Genomic DNA, 19,639 nt, shown 5'->3' on the forward strand with positions numbered 1-19,639 from the left:
GGTCTTCGTTGCTGCACACGGGCTTTCTCTAGGTGTGGTGAGCGGGGGCTACTCTTCATTGGGGTGCGCGGGCTTTTCATTGCAGTGGCTTCTCTTGTTGTAGAGCATGGGCCCTAGGTGCGTGGGCTTCAGTAGTTGCGGCGTGGGCTCAGTAGTTGGGGCTCACGAGCTCAGTAGTGTGGCTCGTGGGCTCTAGAGCGCAGGCTCAGTAGTTGTGGTACATGGGCTCAGTAGTTGGGGCTCACGGGCTCAGTAGTTGGGGCTTGCGGGCTCTAGAGCACAGACGCAGTAGTTGTGGCGCATGCGCTTAGTTGTTCTGTGGCATATGGGATCTTCCCGGACCAGGGATCGAACCCTTGTCTCCTGCATTGGCAGGTGGATTCTTAACCACTGCACCACCAGGGAAGTCCCTTAGGTTCTTTTTTGACTTCACCTTATGAACATCATAATAACTAGCACTTTTATGCACCTACAGTATGCCATAGTGCTTTCCATGTATTAACTCTTTACATTCCCACAACAACCCATTTTTCACGTGAGGAAACTGAGGCTCAGAAAGGGTAAGGATCTTGCCCAAAGACCCAGATGGTAAGTAACCAGAGACAAGCTTCAAACCATGGCAGTCTGGCTCTGGATCCATGCTCTTAACCACAATGGGATGACACTAGTTATGCTTCATTATACAGAATTATACAGAATTATATAAATCTAGGACCATTATACAGAATTATATAAATCTAGGACCAAAAGTAATCTTCTTCACCTGTCACCCAGATAGCATGAGTCTGTTTCCTGGGGGTTCTGATCATCTTTGCTTTTCCTTGCCTCTGGGTTTCCTGTCTATTGTGTCTGTATGACTCTTTTTCCATTAGTGTTTCTCTCTAGCTGTGGGCACAGTGATATGTTGTGTCTCTGTTGTTCTTTTTTTTTTTTAATTAAAAAAAAATTTATTTTGCCTGCACCACGTGGCATTGTAGGATCTTAGTTCCCTGACCAGGGGTGGAAACTGAGCCTCCTGTAGTGGAAGCGTGGAGTCTCTAAGTCTGTTTTTCTGAAGGGGCCTTAGGCTGGGGGGGACACCTTATGGACAACAATCTTTATAAGGGACAAAGTGATATGTTGGAATGCTAGACACCTAAGGAAGTAGGGTTTTGTTTTTTTCAGGAAGTTATCCTTTGAACAGGGAAAGGGAAATTCAAATTGAAAGAGCGCTCAAGACCTTCCCAGCACGTAGAAAGTATAATTATATGAACTAGCATGGTTTGTTTGGGGACTGCTAGGTGGCTTATTATTTATGGAGTATAAAGTATGAGGGTGAGAGAAGGCCAGTGAGGGGTACACTTAACAGTCATCCACAAGAATATTTTCGATGTCATGCTAAACAGTTTGGGTATTAGGATCACTGTGGAGAATGAAAGGTGCATTGGAGGGGCAGGAGTTGGGGCAAAGAGACCAGAGAAGACCCAGGTAAGAGCCCTGGTGGGAGATAATGAGGGTCTGGACCGGAGCAGGGGCAGTGTGAGCAGGTAGGATGGGATAGTTTTAACCGGTGGAATTGATAGGTCCTCCAGGCCCTAAGGCATGAAGGAGAAGTGGGAAGGACCATGAGGGCCCCCCATGCCCTGCCCCTACCCCATATTTCTGGTTTGTGTGGATGGTGGTGCCCTAAACTCAGAAGCAGTTACACTCCAGGTGGGGCAGGCTTGGAACTTAGGTATTGAGACCCATTGGAGGCTCTTAACGCAAATTCATTGTGGGAATTCCAATAAGAAGCCAATAAGTGGTATTACATTGATACATTAATGATAGAGGCTTGATGGACACAATTTGACACTTTTATCATTGTAATCATTGTTTTTGAATAGCTAGAAATGCTCATAATGTATATGTCTACACATTCCTATATATGTGTTGTTTTTTGAATGGTGGGCCATAGTTTATTCCTGCAAGTCACATTGAAAAGAAAAAACAGCTAACATGGAGGTGGTGGGTGTATGCTGCTGTTAGAATCTTGCACCACTACCGTTCTTCATGGCACAAATTATACCCCTTTAGTTGTCATAATAGATATACATAAATTTTTAAAATTTAGAAGTGCCAGTCTTTTTTTTTTTTAAACATCGTTATTGGAGTATAATTGCTTTACACTGTTGTGTTAGTTTCTGCTGTATAACAAAGTGAATCAGCTATACGTATACTTATATCCCCATATCCCCTCCCTCTTGCATCTCCCTCCCACCCCTCTAGAAGACACCTTCTTGTCAGCATGGATTGGGTGGCCAACCAGGGCTGCAGTCTAGACGATACGCACCCTGTGGACAGATTGGGTGTGCCTCGGCAGCCATTCCAGTCACACCTCAGCAGGGGCGTTGCTGAATACTTTTTCCTCTCCCTGGGTCTTGCAAATATAAGACTTCTAAACTGATGTATTATGTATATACAGAAAAGTGTGTACCCTAATCTACAACTTGATGAATCATCATGAAATGAACACATACGTGTTACCACCCCAGATCACCCCTTCTCATGCCCCCTTCTCTCCCCCAAACTCACTACTATCCTCACGTCTAACACCATAGGTTAGTTTTGCCTGATTCTAAACTTTGTATAATTGGAGTAAAAAATCACGTACTCTCTGTCTGGCTTCTTTTGCTCAACACTGTGTTTGTGAGATTCACACATATCGTATGTCACAGTAGTTTGTGGATTTTCATGGCTGTGTAGTATGTCATGGCATGAATATTCCACAGTTTATTCATTTACTGTCAACAGAGATTTGGATTGTCTCCAGGTTGGGTTTATTATGAATAGTCTTTCTTGTATATGACTTTCGGAGCTCATGTACACATTTCATTGGGTATTTTCCTAGGAAAGGAATTGCTCTGTTACCTGAATGTGCATGTGGTCAGCTGCCAAACAGTTCTGCAAGGTGGTTGTAATAAATGACACCCTCGCAAGTTGTTTATGAGACTTCCAGTGGCTCCACAACAATTGTTAAGTATTTTGAATGCCAGACGTTGTGTCAGCATATGGTTAAACCAGGGAATTCAATTTTTCGGAGCAGGAAGCTTGCTTGCTTATTTATTTATTTATTTATGTACTTATTTACGGCTGTGTTGGGTCTTCTTTGCCGCACGTGGGCTTTCTCTAGCTGTGGCGAGCGGGAGCTACTCTTCCTTGCGGTGCGTGGGCTTCACATTGCGCGGGCTTCTTTTGTTGTGGAGCACGGGCTCTAGGGTGCACGGGCTTCAGTAGTTGTGACATGTGGGCTCAGTAGTTGTGGCTTGTGGGCTCTAGAGCACAGACTCAGTAGTTGTGGCGCATGGGCTTAGTTGATCTGCGGCACGTGGGATCTTCCCGGACCAGGGCTCGAACCCGTGTCCCCTGCATTGGCAGGCAGATTCTTAACCACTGCGCCACAAGGGAAGCCCCTCTCCTGGGAAGCTTATTAAGCTTGTATAGAGTCCTGGATCCCACCTCAGGCCTCCTGAGGGTGAGGCAGAGAAGACAAATCCTAGCTTCAGAGGCCTGTCAGGGTAGGTACTCTGTTGCGGGGACTGTGTGTGAATGGAGAATGAGAATAGAACACTTGTGTGACTCTGTAGAGAACTCTAGTGACAACTGTGGGGTTCAGGTTGGCTGGGGAAGGACCTGAGGCCAGGAATATGGTGACAAACTAGAGAAGCTGGTGGGATTCAAAGACTGGAGCCCTGGACGGTGCAGGAGGTGGGGTGAGTGGGAGGGACAGGGGGAGCTGGGAGGATGGGAGGCCGTGGTCAGAGGGCAAAATGTGAGCTTTTCAGCAGTGGAGCTGCACCAGGTGATGAGACTACTTAGGAACCAAACCCAAACGCCTTCAGGGGCAGGTAAACTTCAGACAAACAAAATCTGTCTGCTGCTTGCGGGGGCTGTGTTGTACTTTGCAGTGTTGGAATTTGGGGGGTGGGAAGGAGTGAAAGACTTATAACAATGATGTATGTTACATTCTCAGTCATATTCATATAGGATGCCTCTTAGGTCCCAAACAGGATTTGGTTGCAAGAGGATCTGGTGCCCAAGTCTTTCATTGCCTCGGTGTCTGGCAGTTAGACACGGGCCCACCGCAGACTCCAGTCTGTGATGATCTAGACAGGGTGATTCTCCCTCTGTTCTAGACACCAGGAGCTTGCCTTTAGTGAAAGACTCCATGCTGCCCTTTTCCTCTGGCATCTCCCAGGCAGCATTTATAACTTTTACCATAATTTATATAACTAATCTCCTGCTGGAAGACATTTAAATTTCCAGTGTTTTCCAGTTACAGACTAAACTTGTACATTAACTTTGGGAGAGTTGATATCTTTATGATGTTGAGTACTTGTTACTCCAGGGAAGTAAAGAATAAAACTTACTCTCAAGGGCAGATGGTAATACCCATTAGTCTAATATCTTCTAGTGTAGTAGAGATGCTTAGGTGCTTGATTTTAAAAAAAGAATTAGTAAATCTGAACTCTTTTCTTAAGTAAGATTAGCTTTCCACTTTATTTACATGAGTAATTTGCTAAGCAAAGATTGACCAAACTTCAGGTCGCTGTCGGTTTCAGTCTGTAAATTTCAGACCCTACATTTACTTTTAAAATTTTGAATAAACTTTTAATTTTTGGACAATTTTAGAGTTACAAAATAGGTGCAAAGAGAGTAAGGAGTGTCCCTGTGTGACCCTCATCGTTTCCCCCATTGTTAACACTTTATATTACCATGGGATATTTGTCAAAACTGAGAAACAGACATTAGTACGTTACTATTAGCTAAACTCTAGACTTTATATAGATTTCATCAGTTTTTCCAGGAATGTCCTCTTCCTGTTCTAGGATCCAATCCCGGGTACCACACTGCATTTAGTTGTCATGTTATCCCACTCTTCTCTGGTCTATGGCAATTTCTCAGTCTTTCCTTGTTTTTTATGACCTTGACACTCTTTAGGCGTATTGACGAGGCAACCTATAGAATGTCCCCCAATCTGGGATTATCTATTGTTTTTCTTATGATTAAACTGGGGTTATGGTTTTTGGAAAGAAGGCCACGGAGGTGAAGTGCCTGTTCATCACATCACATGCGGGGGAATGTGATCATCCATACAACATCACTGAGGATGTTAACCGTCAACATCCGGTTAAGGTGTGTTTGCCAGATTTCCCCACTGTGAAGTTTCCTTTTATCCTACTGTGTTCTTTGGAAATGAGTCTCTAAGTCTAGCCAAGCGGGAAAGAGTGGGAATTAAGGTCCATCTTCTGTAGAGAGGGAATATCTACAGGTATTAGTTGAAATTCTACTGTAAGAAAGATTTGTTTCTTCTTTCTTTTTTCTTTATTTGTTCAGTCATTTTCTTATATAAGTATGGTGTATTTGTCAGGGTTCTCCAGAGAAACAGAATGAGTAAGAGATAGATAGATATAGATAAAGGTAAGAGGAGATTTATTGTAGGAATTGGTTCATGTGGTCCTGGAGGTGAGAAGTCCCACAATGTGATGTCTGCAAGCTTGAGACCCAGTGCTATAATTCAGTCCAAGTCCAAAGGCCTGAGAACAAGAAGCTGATGGTGTAAGTCCTGGTCTCAGTCCAAAAGCCCAAGAACCAGGAATGCCAGTGTCTTTGGAGAGCAGGAGAAGACGGATGTCTCAGCCCAAGCAGAGAGATCAAATTCGCCCTTCCTCCACATTTTGTTCTATTCAGGCACTCAACAGATTGGATGATGCCCAACCCCACTGGTGAGGGCGATCTTCTTTACTCAGTCACATGCTAATTTCCTCCAGAGTCACCCTCACAGACACACCAGAAATAGTGTTTTATCAGATGTCTGGGGATCCCTTAGCCCAGTCAAGTTGACATGTAAAATTAAACAACATAGTATAGGACATCATATCATATGACATCATATCATATCATATATCATATATCCCAAAGTATTAAAAGGATTGTCAGTGCAGGCTATCTTTCAACAGGTTAAAAAAATATATATGACACGAATGCTCACTAGATCTGATTTGCCTTCTGAATGACATAGTTGTGAATACATTTTATTCAAAAGCTATCAGCATGTGTACTGCTGGAGTTCAAATAACTTTAAATGTTGTGAAACTAATTTTATTAATGTAGCTAGTGAGTGAATGGCACTTTCACATTACAGTGCTACCTCAGGTTTTAGCTTGACATTTGGAAAGAGCTTGCTTTGGCTTAAGATAGACTGAATTTATCTCCCAGCTCTTAATTCTGTGCTCTGAGCAAGTCACTGGCCTTCCCTGAGCCTCAGTTTCCCTCTCTGTAAAATGGAAATAAAAACTACTTCATGGAATTCTTTAAAAATGTTTTATTTTATTTTATACTTTGGATTATACTGTGCTATTTATTTTGTTGCTCAGATCGTCTCAGCTTTGCCCTTTGAGAGCTCATACTGGTTCCTCTGTCCCCCTGACACGCCACCACGTTTTCTGTATTTTGAGTACTTCCTTACTTTCTGATACTGTAAGATGCTCCAGGCTTATTTTGTATTCTCCCTGTCCTGGTCTTAGAACCAGACAATTTTCCTGGTTCCTTTTATAGGAGAATGATATCTAGAGCCCAAGATCTGGGCACCGATGTGCTTGTTGCTCTTGGGATATCATCGCTTTTAGGCCCTGTTGACAGATATATACACATATGTATACACACATATCTATAATTATTTCTGTGTTTATCCCTTTATCCAAGCTAAGGCATAATGGAGACCTTTCATATTTGCATATGTCTTTTTTTAGCCCATAGGCCAGATATAATAACTTGATTTTTTTTTCTCTTTGCAGATACCAGATATTCCTCTATTTTGTATGTGCCTTCCAGAACGTCTCTTGTGGTATCCATTACTTGGCTTCTGTGTTCTTGTCAGTGTCCCCACAGCATACTTGCAGGCCCCCAGGCAATGTGAGTCGGGTCCTTTTCCAAGATATCTCTAGTTGGAGGTTGGAGGACATCTGGACCCAGTTTTCCATCGGCCGTGAAGATCACATCATAGTGCAGCTACAGGACGGTGAGATTTGGGAGCTCACAAGCTGTCACAGGTTCCGGAGGGATGACAAGTCGAGTTTGAACTATGATTATAACGGCCGTAAGAGTAGTTTCCCTTGCTTGGATGGCTACATCTATGACAAGAGCAAGTGGCGCAGCACCGTGGTGACTGAGTGGGATCTGGTGTGTAACCGAGAATGGTTTGGAAGGCTGATCCAGCCTACATTTATGCTTGGAGTCCTGCTGGGAGCCGTGATCTTCGGCTACCTTTCTGACAGGTAAAATGAAATGTTTAGTATTGTTACATCAGTGTAGGGTTCATTTTCCTATCTGATTTTCTTAGGGGACAGGGAATTATGTTCAAAACTGTAGTCATTTTCATACCTCCTATCTCAATTCCTTGTTGATCTGTTATTTAGAGACACAAAATAACATAGTGTTTAGGGGATGGGTTCTGAAGACAGTCTGCCTGTGTTCTGCCATTTATTAGCTGTGGGACCTGGGTGAATTGCCTAACATGTGTTTTAGAATCTCATGTGTAAGCTGGCAATGAAAATAATAGCGCTCACCTCAGAGGGTTATTGCAGAATTAATACAGAAAAAGTACCTTGGACACATAACCACTCAGTAGTGAATTTTTTTTCTTTAAATAGATTTGCTTTTTAGGAGGATAGTCTGGTCCTAAGCAATAATATCTATGAAATTGTGTGATATACCAGCCATATTTTTAAGAAATACACATTAAAATGAATATGTAGCTCTTAAAATAAAGCAAAGTTCATCTCTATATGGACATGGACCACACTTTTCGTATCTATCCTAAAGTACAGAGATGAACTTATTTATTTGGTCCCCATAGTTGTGAGTTTTACAGGTAAGTGCTGGGCACTGGGAACCTAAAAACAACTGCTTAGGTCAGAAATCCTTGCCCTCAGGGTGTGCTAGTCAAATGGGGCCAACAAACATGTCCAAATAAAAATTATAGGGCTTTGTTTTGTCCAGGGCCATACTAGAAGTAAAAGCAATGGAGGCAAAGACTGTGGAAGCCTAAAGGGAGGAGTACCCAGGTCTTTCCCCCCAACACACACATCCCCTCCAGGAGGTGGCATTTGAATAATGAAATTGGAGCAGAAGCGGAGTCTAGTTATTATTTGGTGATTGAAGTTATGTTTCAGTGTTTAAGAATCTTCTGCTTCATAACTGTCTTCCTGGGAAGTGTGGAAGTTAGGGTGTCAGTGGGGAGAGGAACAAAATAGGAGATGAAGAGGCAGATATTCCCTTTTGGTAAGTCTGTCAGTGGAGGAACTGCAAGATGCAAGGTGGCTACCAGAGTGATGGGGTCCAGAGAAGGTTCTTGTCTTTGACTGGAAGAGACTTAAACTGAAAGGGAGAAGTCAGAGGTGAGCGAAAGACAGAGGAAAAAGAAGTAATTGGTAGAATAAGGCCTCAGAGGAGGTGGGAAGAGACATGATCCTATACAAAGACTGCAAAATGGTATTTGGAGAGAAAAGGGTGTGGTCTCTAGAGAGGAGGAAAGAAGAGAAGCCTGAAGGCAGATGCAGGTCATGTTGGCAGGTGGGCAGACAAGGAACTTGTGGGGCTTTCTCTTTGATGGTCTCTGTTCTCTGCAGGAGAGGGCTGCTCATCTGCTGAGAGTGAAGACTTTGTGGGTGGTACAGGGGGTTGATCAGGGATGGATGAAAAATAGTTTTAAATGGCATTCAGGACTCAAATGAGATTGGGAACATTTATGTGCAGGGCCAACAATCCCTACTAATGCATGTGGGAGCAGAGAAGGCTGAGGCCATGAAAGTGACTGTTTCCAGTTTGCTTGCATACCCTCTGCTGCACTGGGCAAGCCTGTTGGTTGGAATCTCAGGACTGTATTTTTTTTGCCTTACAATTATCTGTCAGGGACATCTCACAGGGAGAAAATATCTGCAAATCACATGTCTAATGACAGTCTAGTATCTAGAATATATAAAGAACACTTATAACTCAACAATAAGAAGACAAATAACCCAATTTAAAAATGGACAGATGATCTGGATAGATATTTTGCAAAGAATATATACAAATGGCCAAAAAACACATATAAAAATGCTCAACATCATTAATCATTAGGAAAATGTAAATCAATGCCACAGTGGGATAACCCCTGCTCACTAGAATGGCTATAAGCAAAAAGACAGGCAACCACAAGTGTTGCCAAGGATGTGGAGAAATTTGTGGGATTGTCAAACTGGGGCAGCCATCCTAGAAAACAGTTTGGCAGTCCCTCAAAAAATTAAACATAAAGTAGCTTATGACCCAGCAATTCCACCCCTAGGTATATATCCAAGAGAATTGAAACATAACTTTACACAAAATCTTGTTCGCAAATATTTATGGCAGCATTATTCATAATAGCCCAAAAAGTGGAAACAATCCAGGTGTCCATCAACTGATGAATGGATGAACAAAAGGTGGTATTAGCCATGCAATGGAATGTTATTTAGTCATAAAAAGGAATGAAGGACTATAACATAGCTGAAGATTGAAAACATAATGCTTAGTGAAATAAGCCAGGTTATATATTGGGCAACTCCATTTATATATAGAGAGTCCAGAATAGGCAACTCTGTAAAAACAGAAAGCAGATTAGGGGCTGTCAGGGGCTAGAGGGAGCAGAGCATGGGGAATGGTGACTCCTGGGTGCAGTTTCTTTTTGGAGTGATGAAAATGCCTTGGAACTAGATAGTAGTAAGAGTGGTACAACTCTGTGAATACACTAAAAGCCACTGAATTGTGTACTTTAAAAGGTTGAATTTTATGGCATGTGAATTACATCTCATTTTTTTTAAGTCTGCAGGCATATAATTGTTATTTGTTTGCTTTTTAGGCAAAGAAATGCACTTCCCAATTATGAAAATATAGGGCAAGTAAGCAGCTTATTCTAGTAGCAGGATGTAGCAAGACTTCTGTTTTTAGAGGGGCTTAGTAAGAGTTGTCTCCCCTTGGTGGGCTGAGCCAGCCCAACAGAGAAGATGATCCAGCAGGTCACAGAGCAGGTCCTGACAGGGAAAGAACAAATCTTCCCTCCCCTTGCTCCCAATCTCAGGTTAGGTGGTCCTTTGGGGACCACCCAGAGTGATCGAGTGTGTATATTAGCAGCTCAGGTGGAGACCAGTCACTGAAAAACTGGCCTCTTGAAGAAATCATGTGTTACCTCATCATTTGCTCAAAATAAATGAATGAGTAACAACAATCAAATGTTGATACATAAGCTATTAAAATATAGGTAGCACTTATCTTTCATGAATTAGAGTGGATGTTTTAAACTGTTGCAGCCACACCTTGCTCCTTCCTCTGTGTAATTCTTATTTTTCAGGGCAGGAAGACGACTTGTCTTGTGGGCCACAAGCACCGGTGTATTTTTGTTTGGCATAGCAGCGGCGTTCACGTTTGATTATTACAGCTTCATAGTCGCACGCTTCCTTCTTGCTATCGTGAGTTGGGTTGTTGTTGGTTTGTTTTGTTTCGTTTTGTTTTGCCTCTTTAATTCCACTGCAGGACTTTTATATTAAACCTTAACTCTCTTAGTCTTGTTCATTTAGAATCTAGTGAGAGAGATCAAGGACTAATCTTTGTTCACTCCACTGCAGAAGTCTTTCTGTAGAATATTAATGTCCTTTGCTTAGAATGGAACTCATTCAAATGAAAAATTGTTGCTTAGTAGGCAGAAACTTTACGTTTGACTCGATGCCTGACAGGTGATCCACATTCCACGATTACTAACAGCAAGGATTTGTGGAACATCACTTCCACTTGGCATTGTACTGGGGATTCTAGCTGATACTATAAAGCAAAAGAGAGAGAGGAGACAGGGAGAACAAGAGGGAGAGAGGAAGGCATAAGGGGAAAGAAAGGAAAAAAAAGTCATCATTTGTAGCCATTACAAATAATTGCTACAAATTGTTTTACTTCTGAGCAATTGTATGGGTCTAGTCAGGCTTTGTATGCATGAGCCAAACAGAAGTTTCAGTTGTATTGTTAAGAAAGTCATTTGTATAATGTGCAGGAAGAATGAGAACAAGAAGGCATCGGGCATTTCTGTTATGAGGAACAGGGTAGTAGAGTGGAAAGGGCATGAGTTTGAATCCCAGCTTTGTCATGTATTGGCTTCTCAACTGTATGACCTTGGGCAAACACCTTATCCTCTTCAAACCTTAATTCCTGATCTATAAACTGTAGAAAATAATACCTGCTTCACTGGGCTGTTACCAGGATTCATGTAAGCATCCACAGTTCAGTACCTGGCACGGACTTGGCACTCCCGACAAGGGTGCTATTATTGGAAGTGGACCAGAGAGTGAGGAAGCTGTTTGCACACTTGGTGAGGCTTCCAGACAGCTTCCAAACTACCAAACAACAGCAGCAGTGGTTCTGTTTGGAGGTCACTGGTCAAGGATAACCAGGTGAAGTTTTATCTTCAGGGAGAGCTTGTGATCTTGCTGAACACAGAGCAGGTCATGCATCCCCTCTCACCAGAATGGATGATCCAAGGGTCTGGAGAGAAGCCAAGGACTTCAGTCTCAGAAGAAGAGGTCACTGCACCCCCTCAGAGGGCAAGGTGGTGTATTCTCTTTTGGAGTCTTCATCGATGGCTGGGAAGGGTTCCTAGAAAGCCACACAGATGGCCAAGGATAGGAGGATGCGTTAAAAAAAATTTAGGAGAATTGAAGGTGTTGCATCTTAAAAAAATGTACATATATCTAGGTATGTAGAGAGTTTTTAATACAAAAAATAACAACCAGCAGTTCTGTCTCCACTGAGGATGGAATAAGAGGAAACGGCTCTGTAGCTACAGAGTGAGATTTGATAAGAGACCTTCTGGTGAGAATGATGGTACAACAGAGGCACAGACAGGACTTGAGAGGGTGTGGAGCCCTCTTTTGGAAGATTTAAGAGGATAATTCTAAAAATATCTGTTTCAGTCTTGCAAAATACCATGAGTTGATTTCCAGAGCCAAGAAAATGAGACAGGCCACCCATAGAATACATCTGTAAAATGTGGCCTTAATTTTCTGTGGCTCCTTCCTTTGGTTTTTATGGGAAATGTATTTGTGATACAATTTTGAGTAGGGAAGATGCAGGCAGATTCATTCACTCGGCACATTTATGGATCTGCCTACAGAGTGTAATGCTAAGTAAACCTGACCAGGCTGTTTCAATATCCCTACATCGTAGAGCAAGTCAAGACACTGACGGGCCATTTTAAAAACCCATACAATGTTGGCGATGGAGGACTAACAGTGGAGGGGGTCCCGCAGCGGGGGATGGGATGGGGAGTCTGGAGAGTCAGGGGCTTTTTAGTCTGAGGGGGGGGTGAGAGAAGAACCTTCCAGGCAGAGGCAGCAGCAAGTGAGAAGGCCCTGAGACGTGAAGAAACTGAAGGTGCCGATGCCTGGAGAATAGAGAGGAGGTGAAATACATGATAAGGCTGAAGGAGAGAGAGAGGATGAGGCAGGGCCTTGTAGGATGACAAAGAGTTTGCCTGGTTTCCTAAAGGCAATGGGAATCCCCTGAAGGAGTTCAGTGAATTCAGGGGTGAAGTGGTCATTTTGGCTGCTATGTTGGCGGTGGGGTCAGGGTAGATGTGAAGAATAGAGTGTTATCAGTGGAGGTGACAGGTATGAATGGTGTCAAGGAGGCTTCTGGAATTATTTAGGCAGTTGTGCAATGGATTGTTTGAACCCAGTGACAGAAGTAACCAGTAGGAAGTGGGAGTGAACACAAAAAGAACTGGCACTGAAAAAAGCATTTTGGGGACTGATGTTATAACTTACTTTAATGGGGAAATTTGTAGTATTTGAAGGTTTAAATTTACCAAACAACTGGATTCTTCAGTTTGGGAGTCCTCATTATCAGGGTTCGTTATCTGAGTCTTGCAATTGCAAGGTTTCGTGGGGAAATAAAAGCTGTTGCCACAGAATATGAAACTGACCATTAATACAATAGTCCCCATCCAGCACCTCTCTGCTTACTGCTAGCAGGCCAGCCTCTTTGCGACTCTGACGCAAAGTGAAATTGCAGATCTTACCAAAGATTCTGGATTACAGAAAGTCTTTGAAAGCAGTGGGGGAAAACTGCCTGAATCCTACACAGATCCCTTGACCAAGTGGGATCTGGCAGAGATAAACCAGTTAACTTTTTTTTTAAATTAATTTTTATTGGAGTATAGTTGATTTACAATGTTGTGTTCATTTCCTCCGTACAGCTAAGTGAATCAATTATGCATACACATATATCTACTCTTTTTAGATTCTTTTCCCATATAGAAACCAGTTAACTTTTGAAGAAATTAGCATCCACAAGGATAATGACAAGATGAGCCTTCAAAAGAGTATGATTCAAATATCAAAGGATTAAGAGAGGCCTTTGGAGAAATCAGTGGCACTCTAGAATAATTTTGCAAAAATTAATTTTACGATTTGTTTTATAAAAGTCAAATGTGAAATAATTTTGTAGGAAAAATTCTAATCCTTTCACCACCACCCCCCTCCACACACACACACAAAAATCCATCATTTGTTTCATTCTTTGTTTATTCCATGAGGGGTCACACATTGTTATTATAATCTAAATTTTGTTAAATTAAAGATAGGCCTATTTTGGGGGGCTTACCTGGTGGTGCAGTGGTTAAGAATCTGCCTGCCAATGCAGGGGACACGGGTTTGATCCCTGGTCCGGGAAGATCCCACATGCTGCAGAGCAACTAAGCCCATGCACCACAACTACTGAGCCTGCGCTCTAGAGCCCGCGAGCCACAACTACTGAAGCCCGTGTGCCTAGAGTCAGTGCTCTGCAACAAGAGAAGCCACCACAATGAGAAGCCAGTGCACCGCAACAGAGAGCAGCCCCCCGCTCGCCGCAACTAGAGAAAGCCCACACGCAGCAACAAAGACTCAATGCAGCCATAAATAAATAAATTTATTTATTTATTAAAAAAAAAAGATAGGCCTATTTTCAAAATAAAGTTTTTTCCCCCATTTTTTTTATTGTGGTAAAATACACATAACAATATTTACCATCTTAACTATTTTTTTTTCTTTTTTCTTTTTTGCGGTACGCGGGCCTCTCACTGTTGTCACCTCTCCCATTGAGGAGCACAGGCTCCGGACATGCAGGCTCAGCGGCCATGGCTCACGGGCCCAGCCGCTCCGTGGCATGTGGGATCCTCCCGGACCAGGGCACAAACCCGCGTCCCCTAGCATCAGCAGGCGGACTCTCAACCACTGCGCCACCAGGGAAGCCCCAATCTTAGCTATTTTTAAGTGCATACAGTTCAGTACATATTAAGTACATTTATATTGTTGTGCAAGCATCACCACTATCCATCTCCGGAACTCTTTTCATCTTGCAAATCTGAAACTCTATATTCATTAAACAATAACTCCCCATTCCCTCTTCCCCCCCCGACCCCTAGCGACCACCATCCTGCTTTCTGTCTTATGAATTTGACTGCTCTAGGTACCTCATAAAAATGGAATCACATAGTATTTGTCTTTTTGGAGTTAGCTTATTTCACTTGGTATAATGTCCTCAAAGTTCATTCACGTTGGAGCATATGTCAGAATATTCCTTTTTTAAAGCTGAGTAGTACTCCATTGTACGTATAGACCACATTTTGCTTATCCATTCATCTGTTGATGGATGCTTGGCTTGCTTCCACATTTTAGCGACTGTGAATAATGCTGTTATGAACATGGGTATAAAAATATTTCTTTGAGCTCTCACTTTCCGTTCTTTTGGGTATATTCCCAAAATAGGATTGTTGGATCATATGGTAATAATATTCTTAATTTTTTGAGGAATTCCCATACTGTTTTCCATAGCAGCTGTACCATTTTACATTCCTACCAATAGTGCATATGGGTTCTGATTTCTCCACATACTCACCAACACCTGTTATTTTTTGTTTGTTTGTTTTTTTGATACTATCCATCCTAATGGCCATGAGGTGGCATCTCACTGTGATTTTGATTTGCATTTCCCTAATGATTAGTAATGCTGAGCATCTTTTTGTGTGCTATTTGCCATTCCTGTATTTTCTTTGGAAAAATCCATTTTTGAATTTGATTGTTTGGTTAGCAGACGTTTGTTCCTGTCCAAAGCATCCATAAAACATTTGGTCCAGGCCAAAAGGTACTTGATATTTGGTCCTGTCCAAAACCGTTTGGCATAGACCAAATATGCTCATGGATGTTTTGGATAGGAGCAAATTTCAAGGACCTTTAGGTGTGGACCAAATGTTTTGTGGATGTTTCTGACAGAACCAAATATCCTGTAAGGGTTTGTTTTATTGTTGAGTTTTAGGAGTTCTCTACATATTCTGGATGGTAGTCTCCTATCAGATACATGATTTGCATATATCTCATTCCGTAAGTTGGCTTTTCACTCTGGTGATAGTGCCCTTTGATGCACAGAAATTTTGAATTTCCCTGAAGTGCAGTTTGTCTGGTTTTTTTGTTGTTATTGCTACAACAAAATGAAGTTTGCCTGTCAAAATGAAGTTTCAATCAAATCTTTTTTCTTCCCACTAGTTACCATAAATTGTTTGTCCCCATTTAAAATTTAGGATTTGATAATAAGGCTCTTCTCTATATAGATAAATTGATACACACATTTGCAAGGAACTGAGACATAAATTCACACTGTAAAGGAATATTTAAATGAAGCAAAAGGCAGTGTCTGACATTTATATCATGCATAACCAGTCAAGTTTTGCCATTTGGGGTGGACAGGGTGTGGGAAGATGAAAGGACCCATTTAAAGAAGAAGGATGGATCGGATTAAACGCCATTGTATAAATATGATACGGGTTTCAGAAAACAATGCTTTGTCATTTTCTTTCTTGCCTATGTGTGATTTGCAGAGAGATTGGACTCAGTAGTTACGTGTGTGACCTTAAATCTGGACCACCCTCCCTGCTTTGTTTTGCAGTCTGGAAGTGGCTATCTCGTGGTGGTGTTTGTCTATGTGACAGAATTTGTCGGCATGAAGTCTCGGACGTGGGCATCCATCCACTTGCATTCCTTTTTTGCTTTTGGAACCATGGTGGTGGCTTTGACAGGCTACTTGGTCAGGACCTGGTGGATCTATCAGATAGTCCTCTCCACAGTGACTGTCCCCTTCGTCCTGTGCTGTTGGATGCTCCCAGAGACACCTTTTTGGCTTCTCTCAGAGGGAAAATATGAAGAAGCACAAAAAGTAATTGATACGATGGCCAAGTGGAATAGGACGAGATCCTGTAAACTGTCAGAACTTTTATCACTGGATCACAATGGTTCTGCTGGTAATAAGCCCTCTCAAGTTGAGAAGCACACCCTATCAGATCTGTTTTATGACTGGAGAATTGGAACAAGGACACTTATTGTTTGGCTGATTTGGTTCACGGGTTGTTTTGGGTTCTACACCTTCTCCTTGAATTCTGTTAATTTGGGAGGCAATGAATATTTAAATCTCTTCCTCATGGGTAAGTGGTTAAATTACATTTAAGTTGTAGCCATGAAGTGAAATTTCTACCAAGTTTTGAGAGTGTTTCTATTGTCTTTTTTTTTCTACCAGGAACAATACTGCCAACTACGTGATTATGGTCTCTTTTAGTGTTACACATGTATATATTCTCTTTAAAAAAGTGCAAACAGTTAGAAAACTTGAGTCCCTCCTTCCTCTTCTGCCTCTTCTCCTTGTTTGCTTCCTTTCTTTAAGCCCATTGCCATCTCAGAACTATCTTTCAGAGGTAACTTCTATAACCTTTGGCTTGTACTTTCAGATCTCTTTTTATGCATCTCCATACATTTGTGCAGATAAACGTTTTATATTTTAACATAAATGAGATTATTCACTACATACTGTTCTTTGCAAGTTGCATTCCTTTTAATATTTAACATGTCTTGGAGACCTTCTGGTATCTTTCTACCTTCAAATGTCCTTAATTTAGGAATTTTAGTCAGTAAAATAACCTAAATACATGCAACTGTAATTTATGTTGTCATGCTTCTTTTAATTAAGTAGCAGGTTAAAATAGCTTCAGATACTGCTGTGATAGCTTGAGGCGTGACTCCTAGGGTAAGCCAAATTCATACCAGACACGAGAGAATTATCAGAAATGCATTTGTCCAGCTGGTTACTTCCATGTAGGCTGCTTGTATTTGATATTATCCCCAGAAAAGTTTGCTTTAAAATTTTTATACATAGCTAACATCCCTTCTCATTAAAGTGCTCTAATGAGACACCTGTTTTTGTTTATTATAGCTCAGCAGAAATTATGAGATAAGTAATTTTAAGAAAAAAACTTTACTCTTTTTTTGGGCAGACCAACAAGTTTGTAAAAAGAGCCTATCTTGACTTCAAACACATTCTATGTGTCAATTGGAGAAAGGATGCAGTATTCGTAGAACAGAGCAGCAAATGGTAGGAGAATGAAGTAGGGTGGGGTGTGGCATAGGGAAGCTTAGGAGTGCTGGAGTTTTAGATCTTTATGCTATAGTCTTAATTTTGATGGAGATGTAAATTCTCAAGAAACCGGGCAATCTCGTAAATATAAAAATCTTTCCGAGACACATACCATGGTTTTATAGTCTCCACTGCCTTTGATTTTTCATGTCATTACCCTTGCCAGCAGCCCTCTGCCTGGCAGGCGATTCTAGTCAACACTTCCGAGCTGTGAAATTTTTGAACAAGTTTTCACCTCCTGAGATGGTTTGGTGCTGGTGGGAATTTCAGCTTAGGTTTTGTGCTACTTGCAGGTGATAAGCGCTACAGTAGCCTGAAGGCATATCTTTGAGGTTATGTGGAGACAGGAGCAGAATGGGGTTATACATTATAAAGTAAAGAAGATAAGGGCACATGGTCCTAATCCCAGACAGATTGGGCCTCATTGGTTGCACCATTTCTATCCCAGACATAGTCAAGTCAAAATTTAGATGCAGCATCTATACAACAACTCAAGAAACATCAAGGTGGAATATACTTTAAAAGGTCTCTTCAGCTGTTTCCCAGTTGCTGTGCAGCTTTGCTAGACTCCAGGAAGTTGGTTGGTGGCCTTGCGCACAGTGCTGTAGAGAGGGGAGCCCTGAGTCAGACGTGGAGGGAACCAGACCTGAGGGAGGGAGGTTGCAGGAAAGGGGCCTTGGCTCCCAAAGACCAGTCCCTGAGCTGTCACTTACTCACTGGGCTCAAGTCATTTAATCTGAGTTGGAAAGTGGGGGTAATAATCCAGGCCTATTCCCATGAGGTTCTTTGGAGAATCATTGACTTATTTGACCTTGAAAAGTGTTTGATAAACAAACAAGCAAAAAAAAGAGTAGAGTAATAGATGTACCTACTGATCGGGCCTGGAGGCACGGACCCTACAGCAGGGTCTGTGAAAGGGAGGCCTTTTCTCTGGAGTTGTTTATTTTCCATGTTAATGAAAAGGAGGGAGGCTGTCTCTCCAATGGGGCTCAGAATGTTATTTTTTTGTCTTTGCCCAGCCATTTTTTTTGTTTTTTTCCTGAGCAGCTGCAACTGAGTTTAATTTCTGATGTACTGCTAAGAATGTTAACTCAGAAAATATGTGTCCACCTGCAGAGATATGTTCCCAAAACTGTAAGAGACATGTAGACCCAGACCTGCCGGTCCAGGTGCTTGCAGCATTCTGTAGTTGAATGGGAAAATGCACATCAGTCCTAAAAGGCAGTGGTGGGTAGTGTCCTGGGATTAGGCAAGGTCCGGAGGGTCGAAAGAACGGACCTTTGAATTACGTGGACAAGCTGGGCTAGTAAACAGTGACAGTTTCTCAAAGGCTATTATTGGGTTTGGTCAGTTTTGCTGAGAGAACTTCTTGCTTGCTCCCTGATGCATTCTGGCTGATAGATGTAAAGCTGGCACTGAATTTTCTACTTTAATTGCTATGTTCGAAGTTACAGTACAAACATTTCCCCATAGTTCTGCCAAGCAGAAGAAGCCAAAGGTCAAAAAAGATCAATGTTGCCTATTAATTTACATATTTATTCATTCAACCAGCCCATGCTCCAGTCACTGTGTTGTGTCCTGGGGAGCTTCCTGCCTAGTCCGGGATAAGATTCCGAAGACAGGTGATAAGTGCTAGGCAGATTATGTGAGCATTAGCACACGTCACAGCAAACATCCTGCCCGCTCCAGTGAGTTTAAAAGTCGTGGGACTTGCTGCCTCTCAGGCAGTTGTTAGTTCTTAGAAGCCCCTGGCAGCAGAGAGAGGGCTGAGCATTCCTTTTGGGGGGCATAGGGAAGCTCTTTAGAAGGCAGGGTCCCCGTGTTAGAAGGCAGGGTCCCCTTGTTATTCAGTTGGACACTGTGGCTATTGAGATGTATCATTTTGCTCCATGACAGGTGCAGTGGAAATTCCTGCCTACATCTTTGTGTGCTTTGGGATGGACCATGTGGGGAGAAGAAGCATTCTGGTTTTCTCCCTTCTCTCAAGTGCAGTGACCAATGGTGTGATTATGGTGATCCCCAAGGTGAGTTACTTTATGTGTTATTTAGGGAATGGTTAGTTATACTATGACAGTGTGATGGGAGCATTTTCAGCTTAGGAATATGAAGATGAATTAAGACA

General features: G+C 42.1%; 1 protein-coding gene across 1 annotated transcript in view; it reads left to right on the top strand.

The window, feature by feature from the left end:
• SLC22A16 (solute carrier family 22 member 16) overlaps positions 1 to 19,639 on the top strand; it is a 33,312-nt gene that overhangs the window by 3,082 nt on the left and 10,591 nt on the right. The window contains exons 2-5 of the mRNA XM_067702950.1: positions 6,816 to 7,295; positions 10,388 to 10,505; positions 16,003 to 16,534; positions 19,414 to 19,541. Coding sequence (XP_067559051.1) covers positions 6,816 to 7,295; positions 10,388 to 10,505; positions 16,003 to 16,534; positions 19,414 to 19,541 — 1,258 coding nt within the window. The remainder of the gene's footprint in view (positions 1 to 6,815; positions 7,296 to 10,387; positions 10,506 to 16,002; positions 16,535 to 19,413; positions 19,542 to 19,639) is intronic.

Source organism: Pseudorca crassidens, chromosome 13 (assembly GCF_039906515.1).
Source record: "Pseudorca crassidens isolate mPseCra1 chromosome 13, mPseCra1.hap1, whole genome shotgun sequence".
Lineage (NCBI taxonomy): Eukaryota > Metazoa > Chordata > Mammalia > Artiodactyla > Delphinidae > Pseudorca > Pseudorca crassidens.